We start from the raw sequence: 13,114 nt of genomic DNA on the forward strand, positions 1-13,114 counted from the left end.
TGGGAAGACTGTGTAAATCTTCCATATGGTACCTGAAGATGTTTAGATGACCTGCCTTATGCCTATGTACATGACTGGTTTTCCAATCAAGGAAAGAAACAATGCTAAATATCCTGGAAGAGGGGTTTTTTAAAACTTTTTAAAAATATTCTGCAAAATGTGCTATATGGAATATTCGACAGTAAATGAATGAGGTCTAACAAATCTGATTATGAGTAAGGTTATGAAATAAAAATGCAAATTTTCTATCATTTTTGTTTTGACCTATTTTTGACTGGGTTGACTTTGTATGTAAGGTACAAAGTTTAAAAAAAACAATTCCAATAAAGTTTTTAAAATGTATCACCGGAACAAAAGAAAAAAAATAAAAAATCCACGTTTTGAAACTAGAGGGAAGGTTTTCCTTTGTTTTCCAAGAGTAAACCAAAATAATGAACATATTTTCTTCCAGGGGTGGGAAAATTGTCAAGTTTGTAATTGAGAAATTAAGGGAAGGGAAGGGTGATAAACTGAAGTTCAGCGGAAATTCCAAATGATCTGTGTTTTGTATATTATATGCTCCTTCTTTTGTCTGCCTGGTGCCAAGACTTTATTTTTCAAATCACCAATTCCTAAAGGGGTTTTGGTTTCATTTTCCTCAGAAACATTTTTTTTAAAGGTAGATCCGAGTTCCACCAAAACTGAGAGTAATTGCTGTGCTGCACAATAGCTGAGAAGTACGTGCTTTTCTGTAGCTGAAGTCTTGTAATGGGCCTGTCCCATTGACCTTATGGGAATCGTCCAATGATTGCTCATGGAATATGTAATTGATTGTTACGGTGGTTTTTACCACTCATTTTTGCACCCAAATAATAAAAATAAGATGCTTCTTTTTATTATCTTCAATTTTTTGGTTCCTGTATCAGTTTCATGCCAAACACTTCAGATAACTATTTTCAGTTTTGTTTGCAGCTGCCCAAATACATCCTTAAAACAGAACAAAGTCAATAACATAAACTGTGCAAAAGCTTTGTAACTGGCAGTGGAAGTAAGTTAAAACTATTTTGTAAACATGTATTGTACATTACTAGGAAGCTGGTGTCATTGAAAAGAAGTGGTTTTAATTATTTGAAAAACTTTGTTTTGATTTTATGATGGTAAGATCATTTGAGTATGATGTGGTGAACATATGTATTTGAATATATCACTGTATCTTCTGAAGCTGATGTATCTGATTCCAGCAAAACTTCCCACTTCAATCACATTTAAATTCACTATTGCTGAAAACAACTAACTTCACGTAAGTGATCTTTGCAGTCTTAACTGCTGTACATGTAAAACTTCTGGATCCTAGTTTCTGCAGGTTATGTAATCTCCTGAGATATCAAAAATAGTAACTGAAGGTATATGCATCGCTGATGTGCCAAGTTATGTATCATGTAAAATAAATTTAGCCATACTGTGTTAGCATCTAGGAGGCCTAGTTGTTGGTTCATGTTCCTAGTATGCTATTTTGCAGTCTCCTAATAAGTAATAGTCATTGCCTGAAAGACCTTAGTCTAACCCTCCAACCTTGCATATAGTTACATGAACACTGAAATTTGCTACTTTGAATAGTCCTATTCTTCGAAGTCTGTGGTTACAAAACAGTCCATTGTTTTTCTTTAAAAACAGAAAGGGAATTTGTGGCTGCATGTTGGATTTGTATGAAGGCTCCCATATTTCTGTGAGTGTTGCTTACTTTGAATGGTCTACTTGGGCTTTACATGAACAGTGCATTCAGTTCCTTCAGGATCAAGTTATTAATTTACGAGGCATGTCTTATACAGTTCCAGAGTGTGTGTACCTGTGGTCATAGCTAGGCTTTCCAGTTACCAGCTGACTATTGAGTCAAGCTGTCACACAACAAGAAATCCTGTACAAATACAGGTCTTAAAAATGTGTTAGGGCAAGAAATTCAGTTGGACAAGGAGGCCATATCTAGGGGAGGAAAGCAAGTCCATGGCAGTAGGCTGTGTGTTCAAACAAGTCACGTGAAATGTCTGTGGCTTTTATTTAGCTTTTTCCCCTGCATACTAGGGAACTGACATCTTTCGTCCATCATGTAGCCTGATATGTTGTCCAGAAAGTGTTTTGAAGCCTGCTACTGCCTCAAGACCAGTACAGTAGCCCCAAACTATTGTATTTTATACAACTAAAAATAAACTAGCTGGAATTGCCAAAAAGTGAAAGAAGGGACATTTCTGAGAGCAGAGTTAAGCATACACTAGGAAGTTTGTTGAAGCTAACTGTGGTACAATAATCAAAGAGGACAAGACAAGATAAAAAGAGTATGTAGAGTGTGATTCCACAGGGGCACACGTCCTCAGCTGTAAGCATGTGAATTATTACTGCATTAATGAATTGGAAAACATTTATTACTTACAATATTGTCGATTGTGATAATGGCAAGGTGTACTTAAGCATTCTTGCTTCTGTTTAACTCAGATCTACAGAAACCAGGACACCTGCAAAAAGGAAGCAGGGCCTGCTGTGGGCAAGCAAGCTATTGGAAGCAGACAAAAGCAGAGGCTACTTTGAGCTCTTCTAGCCAACCAAATACAACGGGGTGAGGGGAGCTAGAAAGACACCCACTTGTCTGTGTGGGTGTATTTGTGTCCAAAATGGGACAAGGAGACCCTGATGGTCACTTCCTGTTTTGCAGTGAAGGACAGCTTCCATCCCAGATACAAATTCAATTTCAATTATATTTCAAAATTAGAGCCGTTAATCAGGGCTCTATAAACAAAGGTATTGACTACTCAGTAGTGAGCATGCAATTCCACTGAAAAGTTAAGAAGGAAAGATTAACAACTAGTTTCTACATAAGCTACTTCAAGAAGGAAGCATAAGCAGAAGGCGAGAGCCTTGTAACTTATTGCAAATAACTCTTCTAAAAGTAGAGGTACAGATGCATAACTGAATATTCACAGAATCGTGTAGAAGGAGAGATCTTTTGAACTATCAGTGAATTTTTTTTTTCCGGTAGCTATTTTAAGACTGCAATCATAACTCTACAAATTCAGGGAAACTATCCCACATATTTCCCCTGTGTGGGCATTTACCAGTCCCACTGCAGAAATATAAGACTGGAAGAGATGACTTCAGGTCATCAAGGTTTAATCCCTGCCGTTTCTTCCAGCCACATAATAGATCGTCATAGCATATATGGGACTTGATGTCTTTCAAAGGTAGTGAGGCTTTTTTTGCCATGCTACTTAAAACAGAACAACTGCTCCAGATCTTCACTTCTCTGATGGTTAGAAATGCAGACTAATTTACAGCTTTTTGTGTGTGTGGATATCTTTTAGCTTGAATACTGCCTTCTGTGTGTGTAACAATGTTATATGTGTTTGTATACGTGTGTGTGTAATGTTACATATTTAATAAATATTCTCTCTTGATAGGGTTTGTTTTCTTTTTTCAGTCTCCACTTGTGAAACAGAGTCTCTACTTCCTGGTCACTTTAGTGTCTTTTTGCTGCATTTCTTCCCATTAGAACTTTCGTTCTTCATAGTAATAAGTATTACGAGTGCCATGTGCTATTGTTACTGCCCTGCGTCTCCTGGAAAATTCTGTGTGATTTATAGTTTAGGATTGTATTTAACTTTCTCTACCAAAATCATATTAGTGGGTCTTGATCGTCCTTTGGTAAGTTACTATTCCAATGTCTTTCTCCTCTGTCAACTTTCAATTTATAACATTTTGGTTTATGACAGAAATTAGTTCTAAATGAATGACTTTGCACCCTGTACTTTTCCGTTTCGCTTTTTTCTTTTTTCAACTTTTCTTTCTTTCTTCAATTTTTCTTTTTTTCTCTCTCTCTCTCCAGGAGTGCTTTGAGTTGTTATGAAGGAGAAGGTGGTGTACATGTCAGGATAATCATACTGAATAGAAAGTAATGCTTGCCATAAAATGTGTGCTAGGAATCCTACTAGAATTCATGGAAACAGTGGATAGGGGTTTTTTGTGTGAGTGCATCTAATATTACAAAGAATGGGAATATTTTCTGTCTCAAGACTGACATCAAGAATGGCAACTTAACGTATGCCTTTACCTTTCGCTGTACTTGTTTTTCAATCACTCTTGAAATGTGAAATTAGTATTTGATATGCCAGGTATAATTTGGCAAGGTTTGTCACAAACAACAGTAGACATTATCTGTTTGTACAAAGTAAGCAATAAATCATATAGCTTCCAACAGTAAACACAAGATGACTTGAGATAGCCAGACAAATAACCTTTCAAAATAAAATTTCGTATAAATTGTGTAACAGATGATAAGTACAGGTTTTGAAAAGTGTGAGAGAGGAATCCAGATGGTGGAGTAGTGTAGAAAAGGTTGATCGCTCATTTTGGTCAGACAAGGAATATAGACACACACCACCACCCCTCAAAAAAAAAGGTCTGGTGCTTAATCTTCTTATAGGATAGGCTGGTAACTAGAAAGAGGAGGCTGGTAACAAAAGAAATATAATGGGGAAATAATCTACTCAACGTGTAATTAATACTAGCATCTGTCACCATTTAATGAGTGCTGCACTAATCAGAGGATTTTGTCATGCTAGTAAAATGTTTAGCTACTTACCCATAGAAGGCAGGCATGGTATGTGTACAAAACTCATGTTGTTCTGTGCAATATTCCACATATAATCTGTTCATATAACAGGATAACTGAATTTTATCAAATATGTAACTGTGGAATTGCATGTTCAGCCAGAGATTGACAATTAGATCCTCTTAACAAATATAACAGGACATCTCGATGAGCAAATAGTGTAACTAGGCAAACAGTTCTGATGACTGTTCTTGTTCTTTGCACATCATTGTTCCTATTGTTTAGTGTTCACTTCTACATCTTCGATCAGTTTCCGATTAAATCAATTTATACTGGTTAACAGTGTATTATTTTGGATACTGAGAACTACAGTATTTTCTTAAAAGATCCTGTAGTTAATTGTTTTCATTTCAAAAATAAATTCATTAAAAAAAAAAAAAAGGCAAAACCACCTTTTCAATAAACTACCCAATTCCATGTCAGATTGCTATAAACCCTAAATTAAAAAAAAAAAAAGAAAAAATCTTCGGAATTTCAATAAAATTTCAATTTTAGGAGACATTAATAAGTGATTGTTTTATTGTTTGTGAGCTGGTTGGTTTTCAGGTGTGAGTACCTTCAGGCTCTATTGAAACCTACAAGGATAGTTCCTCCGTTTTGAAAAATGGTACTATAAATTTAACTAAGCGTTGCCTTTGTATCTTGGGCTTGTTTTCAAGTCTTAATAATGACACTTGATAGATAACCTGTCTGATTGACAGAAGATGCCATTTGAAGTGCTTAAGCCAGATGGATGGGAGGAGGGGAAATTAGCAGATGTTATTATAGTAATTAAGCTGAAATTAACTTCATGTTTTAGGAAACAATTTTTTGCAAGATAAGTCTGATTTAAAGTAAAAATCTGTGGGAAATGAACCTTTTCCAAAGTCATACAATTTCATTTGCATTTGAAACCTGTAGGATGCTGCAACAGTTATTGCCTAGCTGGACCAATTCTATTCAAGTCTCTTTTTTGACGTGTCAAAGGATTTGAGTTCTCAACAAAAAAGAGTGCAGAAATTTCACTAACAGGGGTTTAAGAAGGATAGGTTTTTTTGTGAGCTATTTGTATAGAGGACTTTAATTGCATAAAACTAACAACTTTTTGTTGTCTTAATATCATTTCAAGCATAGTTTGATGACTTCAGGAGAAGGAAGCCATTTTGTTCCAGCTCAAGAAATGTTCTATGCTGAAAAAGTGTATTTCCAAAATAACTGAACACTTCCACAGTAATATCACACAGTATTAAGCAATTATTATCAAGAGAATGTTTGTTAAGCCTAAAAAGCGTAGAGAAATCTTTTTTGCTTTTTTGCTGTCTTTAATTCAGATATATAAATAAACAGTAGGCCTGTTTGGAAAATGGAAACAGTTTCTCAGGGGAAATAATGCTATATTGGAAAAACATGAATATTATCATCAAGTGTTTCTATGCAAAGCTAAAATATGTTGTTTTAGCAATGTTGTCATATTGTGTTATACTTTGGATGTGCGATAGTGTATCTCGCTTCTTCCATAATGCACCACTGCTAGATGTATGCAGTTGCTAGATCTTATACATAAGGTTTTGGGGAAGATTTGGGAATTATTTGGTCATGCTGCAATATTGAAGATGTAATCCAGCACAAGAATCCAATTGACAAAGGAAAATTTGGACTTTCAAAAACTGAAATGCAGTTTGTAATGTGTTGCAGTAGCAATGTTGGCATTTCAGGGCTTTCCTTTTTGGTGGATCAAGGTTTCCCTACAGAAGGCATCACATAAAGCAACGTAAGTGGTTGGGTTTTTTCTTCCCCAAAGACTCAATTCTCTTGGGTTTTGGGTTGCTGGGTTGTTTGGGGTTTTTTCCCTATGAACATTACTAAATGCTTAACCCTGTGAAACATTCATTTATGAATTTCGAATTAGAGATATAATTTATATTGATTCCTTAAGTGGTTATTACTTATGAAGTTCAGTACATACAGGCTTATGAAATTCCTTTTTCAATAGCGATTGAGCTGTTATTTAGAGGTGCAAAGGAGTATTTTCATATCAATTTCAATTGAGGTATGTTAAAGATAATAATTTTAGGTAAGTCTCTGTTACCATTGTTTGCTATTATTTCTGTGTCACTGGTAGCCTACAGGTAATTTTTTCCTTTTGTTTAGGCTGGTTTTTGTCCACTTATAACTAGTCTTTAGTATATAGACAGCAGTATTCATACTGAATTGCAATGTTTCAGCTCCCATTTTAAGTTTTATGGATGGCTTTAATATTTGTGGCTTTCTTTAAAGGTGTCATGTTCAATCTAGTTCTGCATGCCAAGAATGATTTTCAGGTCATGAAGGTGTAATAGTTTATCAAGGTAAGCAATCACCACTATCTTCTGCTTAATGAAGTAGATGTTTTCTACGGTATGTAGAATGTACCTGAGTACGTTCATTATTGTCAGAGAAAGATTTAGTTATATTCTCTACTTATCTTACTTTAGGTAGTACATCCCTTATCCCTTTTGCTCTTTGTCTTGGGAAACCTCAGGAATAATTCTACTTTTGTGTTACCAAAACTGTTTCTATCTGTCGTCTTGTTTCCATTCTTCCTGCTTCAATTTAGGAAAATAATTATGTCATCTTTTCTGTTGTCTTTATTAGCCAAGAGCAATTTTCCTTATTTCATTTTCCACATACCCGGCAGCATTTATCATGAAGAACCACCAGATATATTTACTTGACTATATACTGTATATTTTTACTTTGTTCATTTATCAAAAATCAGTTATATGCACTCAGTAATGTGTTCAAGAGAAGGAAAAAGGAAAGAAGGGGAGAAGGCAAAGCTAGAAAAGGATCAGGATTTTTATATCAAGGTGTGCTAAACTATGAAATGTCTTATCTAAAGATGCACCAGTGTAATTTAAAATTTGTTTCTAAACTTGCTAAAGGTGGTCTAAACTGCTCTGTGGATGCTTATTGTAAAGATTTACTTGACTTTGATTGGGTATAAACTAAATCAATTTGTGTTAAACTGAAACAAGTGTAAATTAAACCAAAGTAAAAGTGCCTGCAGCTTTTGGAAGGACTTTACTAAATTAGATTAAAATTGGGCACTTGGGTGCAACCAGTGTAAATGTCATTTGTTGGATGAAACCTGAATTAGACAAATTATCTGGAGAAGTGTAGTATCTAGAAGAAAGAATGCTAGTGCACAGTAAAATGAGAACAATTACTTGTCGAAAAAGGCAAAATGATAGAAGCAGAAGCCCAGGAGAGTGTCTGAAGCTAGAGTTCTAAATAACATAATAGGATGATGGTGAACAATAGAGTGAAAGGAATGATAGCAGATGGGGATGGTAGGCAAGAGAAGCTGTGTGACTGGAAAGCATCAAAAGAGCAAGCAGATACTTGTGCATGTATATTAAAAACATACATTGCATTTTCTGTCACATCAAATTATCATGACAGCTGATAATGGAAGGATAGATTTCAGCATTTGCTAAGTTGGTGCTACAGCTGAATTGTGCTGTTGTTCCCTCCTATGCAGTTTACAATGAGACCGAAACCTACAGGTAATGAGTGTTAAGTTTAATGTAAAACAAGTAATTAAAATTGGACTGGAACAAGCAATGTTTGAAGAAACAGAAAGGAAAAAAACTTTTCAGAGAGCATGTTACCTCTAGTACTGAGTTGATAACTGATAAAAAAAAGGACATACTTGTTACCACAGCTTTTCCTGGAAACTGGAGAGACAGATAAGAATCGAATATATCTGAATGCCTGCACAATGTGATGTATTCTTTAGTATTCCTGTGATTTGATCAGGTAGAATTAAAGCTTTAAATACGGCAAAGGAACTTTGAAAAGCACACTGAAATTATTAGTCTGGTTTTTAAAAGTGTGATGAGGTTTAGGGGCCAGTGCAATAGATGTTTTTTAAAATTTAAAGTAAGAGATGAAAGTGAGCTGACCACAAAAGAATATAGGAAAACAGTTTTCAACTGGTATTAGACTAGACTGGTTGCAAATATATACAAATCAGGATGATAAGTATCCAAGAAGAAAGCAGTAGATCATTGAACTAAGATTCATCTTAGTTCAATGTAATAAAAGGATTGCCAGTTACATGCACATACCCTGCTGAAAGAGATTTAAAGCGTAAACTAGACCTGAAATTGTAACAAGGAGACCTTGAAACTGAAATGAGGAGGACAAAACTAAAAGAAATGGTTTTAAATGAAACCTGTCAGTGTCTTATCTATCTAGAAAGGAATGTATGTCTTGCACTTAGCTAGCATCTTTTGTTCTGTTAAACACTGGAATAATCTCTTTGTGGCAGTCATATCTAGGTCTGCCTGTTTAATCACCTTAAAAATGGCAAGTATCATGCTCATAATTGAAGACTCTGATCCTCAAGAGTAATTTTTTTATTCCCTCTGATAGTGTTGCTTTCCCCTCAGCACATCCCCGCCTCCCTTCTGCATTGTCTCTCACTCTTATGCTCTTGCATTGTTTCCTCTGATCTTGTGCACAAGTCTGTGTAAAGGTAGAAGTTAGCCTCCAAAGCACCTGTGCTGTAAGCATCTGTGAGAAAGATCTTTAGCTTTTTGTTGTTGTTGTTTTGCTTATTTTCATGCCCTTTTTTATTTTTCTCTTCTTCTTTTTTCCTTTTTTCCCGTAAGCTCGGGGAAAGACACAAATACAGAAACAAATCAGGTGTGTAACTGAGAGGAAGGGAAGAGTCTATGGTGAGGCAGCAGATTTCTTGCTCAAACATAACTAGTGCATTCCCCAAAGGAAAAGACAATTATTTTTCCCAAGCTTTTCATTCCACCTTCCTTCTGTATTTTACTAAAATGTGTTTTAGGTAAGTGAAGCCTTCGGTATTCATGCACACACGTGCATGCAGAGCTAATCCCTTAGCTTAAATGGGCTGATGTTTCTGAGTATGAGTGAAATGTAGGAAAAATTAACAGCTTCATACTTGCTATATATGAAATTTTGGGATTGTGACATTTCTCTTTTTCTGCGTGCATTTGAAATAGGAACAGTTTGCATTGACGCCATGAAGTCATCTTTCTTTCCATATGCCATTGTCTTTACAATTGTACCCTACTGCATTCACTGTTTTGTTTTTGTTTGCTAAGTAAATTGTTTTATCTTTTCTTGCTATTAATAGTAATTTATTTTTTTTCTCCAACACCGAAGCACACACAGGGGAGGGAAATATGTGGGCTTGTGTAATGACTATTGTGATCCTGAGAAGAATCTGTATAAACTTTTAAGTACACACTGTTGTCCAAAATTTCAACCTGATGGTTGGAGAGAATTTCTTTCTTTCTTGTAGAACAGTTTCCTTGCACAGCATATGAGGTTTTGCACTGTAGACTCTTTAGTTATCTGAACTGGACATCCCATGAAAAGATTGAAAAATTGACAATGTCTAATAGGTATCAGAGACCCCTATTTTTTTTTTCCTCATAAATGCACATAAGAAGTAAAATACTATCCTGTACAGATGTGATCCTATCAGTGTAGACAAAACAGTAATTTGTGTAACTTCCTGTACTGTAGTAAATGCAAACATAGAATTTGTACCAATTGTCAAAAGAAGCATGGGTGTTATAAGCCCTACTTTAAATTTGAAAAAAGGTAATAATTTGCCAGAAGAAGAGCAAAAAGTATCCGATTTCACAGACACAGCAGGCAGCAGCTAGTACCTATTCGATTTCACATTGCGCATGCCGGAAACGTGGAATGACATCAGTGCATGGGTAGTATAATTTCCATTTGGTGAACTCTTCCACTGTTCTTCAACCCAGATGTGGTTCATTTTTTGTTCTTACTCCTAGAAAGTTTTCCTTCAAAGGCTTCTGGGAACCCAAAATAAGTGAAGGCTTCATTAGCTGCAGCCTGTTGATAATGCATTTTACCACATTATACAATGAAGCAGGTCAAAGCCTGCCAGCCATTTAGAGGTACACTAGTATTATTTCACACATACACACCCCCACCCCAAACATGGTATAGTTCATTCTGCCAGGCTACATTTGCTGGTGAACACTGTTCACATTCTTGCTTATTAACTGAATCAGGACTCAAAATAATCTCCTTTGGCCAATCACAGCAAAGAAACATGTTTTAATTAGAAATGTTCAAAATCAAGCAGAAAAATAAAAGCTTAATTTAAAAAGAAAAAAAAAAAGAAGAGAAAAAGGTCAAAGCAATCATAACAATCAACTCTGATTTCTTCTATACTTCCATCTCTCTGATTGAAAACTTCAAAGCAAATTCAAACCCTTCCTGAATCCCTCTTTCTCCAAGACAGTAGGAAATATGCCATATATTGTTGTAGTTATGAAATAGTTTGTGGAGTTTGTAATTAAGGCCACTGGCTGTTGTTAAAGAAAACAGTTATAATGGAAGTAACATTGTTGGTTTGTAATATCTGCTGTAAAGCCTAGAGAGGCATTATTGTTTTCTAGATATTTCCAAAGAAACATGCAGGTCTGCAGTTCATACAAGTTGTACCTTAACAGCATTACAGGACTATTCCTCACTGCCTTGAGATTTACTCTAAAAGTAATTTAAGTAGGTCTTAAGTTTTAAGTGCATTATAAATGTTCTATTTTTAACTAACATGTATTCTCTATATTTCAATAAACTGAAGAGGTTTATTATATGTGAATTTCAGTATCTCGAGAAGAAGAAATAATGGTGAACTGTGAAGATAGTAACTTAATACAGATAAACCAGTCCTCTCTTTAAATTGCTGCTAGCTTACAAGAACCGCTTATGTGAATATTAACATCCATTTTTATGTACATATGTGCTTGTTGATTACTATCCAAAACTTTAGAGTGCTGATTGATCTTTTATATATATATATATATATATAAAAAAAAAAACCTGTTATAAATAGCAGGGGGCGCAAATATATACAAGTAATGGTACTGATACTACTTAATTAGTCAGATGACAGGTGGGACATTGTCCCTGAGTAGCCAGTCAGAAAGTAAAAGAATGTTTAAGAAGTGACTGTGTAGCAGCAATAAAAGCTTGCCCGCATGCTAGCCTAGCACAATTGGAGACTTACTTTAATTGGTGAACGTATTAAGTCTTTCTATTGATGTAGTGTAATTAGGAGGGAGAGTGGTCTTGCTGGTTAGGTTGTTTAACTTCAGTTACAACTATTTACACAGCAATATCCATTGGGAAAAGCAGTATTAAATATTACTGTATTGATTTACTCTTCTTCATAGTGTCCTTCTACTTGTCTCAATGCAGTATTGGTTTTTTTTCTCTGATTATCCTACAAGACTTACCAATATGTCCATTCATTTTATAAATGCTGAAATAGCAGAATGATCAGGTTAAGGAGATGGATCTAAAGCCACGATATGTTACAAGGAGTCTTCTATTCTGTTTTTCATTGGTAAACTAACAAATTATTTAATCAGATATGAGTGTTAATCACTTTTGGGATAGTACTGGTGAAGCTATATGATATGGAGCTAATAGTTTAGTGCAAACAGTAATTTTTGCTTTATCTAGAGTGTTCCGATAAGTATTTTAGCAGTAGTTTTGGAGTATTTTGTCTTCTGTTACATGATTCATGTTTATGATCTTAAAGCCCAATTATAAAATTAAGCTGGTTTTCTGTTTAGAAGAGAAAGATGGAAGATACCCATCTTCAATAGCAATGAGTGATCACAACTGCTTTTCAGTTCTGATGTTTATTACGGCAACCCAAAATCTCCAAAATAAAGCAGGCTTAAAAACATACATTATGTTTTGTTTGAGTTTTGTTTTTTAAATCTCGCTCTTACATGGAATAGGGAAGCTAGAAATAACTGTTTTTCTGTATGAATTTTTTTTACACTCTAGGTCAAGCTAAACACTGTAACATAATGATGCTGTGCAGTAGGCCATCCATCCTCATTCTATTCTGGCTGTTCTCCATATTCTTATATTTTCAAATGACTGAAATAGCCAGCTGAGCATTTACCTTATATCAATACATATTATAAAAGCATGATTGGGCAAAAGTTCATATTTTCAGGTGAGTGTCCTCAGGTGATCATACATGCCAAAAAGTTCTGTACAACATGAATCAAGAAGTAGGCCACAAAAGAGAAACCTCATTGTTCACAGATTGAGATGCTAATGGAATATCATAAAACTGACAAAAGATGCCTCTTTGATTGCAGGACTTAGGTACTCAAAAAAAAAAAAAAATAGAAAAGAAACTTACTGCAAGCAATGGATATGAAAGAGCTGCTTAATTTTTGCAGGATTTTTGTGTAGCCATCATTAGCTAACTTAAATGGGAGAGTAACTGCCATTTTCTTTTGCATAGAGATAGTGAGGAAATTATTATAAAAAAGTCACTATGTAACTGTACCAAGATCATGGTATAAATATTGGGTAATATTTGTTAAATGTCCTCTCTGTAACTATCAATTTCTCTGTTTCACAACATCTTGTGATACCTATGTGTTGCTTGTTATGCTTCGTGAAGGC

At 35.0% G+C, this 13,114-nt stretch overlaps 1 protein-coding gene across 5 annotated transcripts in view; it reads left to right on the forward strand.

The window, feature by feature from the left end:
- LOC115611563 (atherin-like) overlaps positions 1–13,114 on the forward strand; it is a 46,892-nt gene that overhangs the window by 1,593 nt on the left and 32,185 nt on the right. The window contains exons 2-3 of one of the 5 annotated variants that reach the window (XM_030494692.1): positions 6,893–6,963; positions 12,573–12,655. The exons of 2 other annotated variants lie outside the window; for them this stretch is intronic. In XM_030494692.1, the coding sequence (XP_030350552.1) occupies positions 6,893–6,929 (37 nt within the window). In that variant the 3' untranslated portion in view covers positions 6,930–6,963; positions 12,573–12,655. Of the gene's footprint in view, positions 1–6,892; positions 6,964–12,345; positions 12,656–13,114 lie in introns of those variants that run through there. 2 more of the 5 variants (XM_030494694.1, XR_003992621.1) reach the window with 2 other exon arrangements.

Source organism: Strigops habroptila, chromosome 8 (genome assembly GCF_004027225.2).
Source record: "Strigops habroptila isolate Jane chromosome 8, bStrHab1.2.pri, whole genome shotgun sequence".
Taxonomy (NCBI): domain Eukaryota; kingdom Metazoa; phylum Chordata; class Aves; order Psittaciformes; family Psittacidae; genus Strigops; species Strigops habroptila.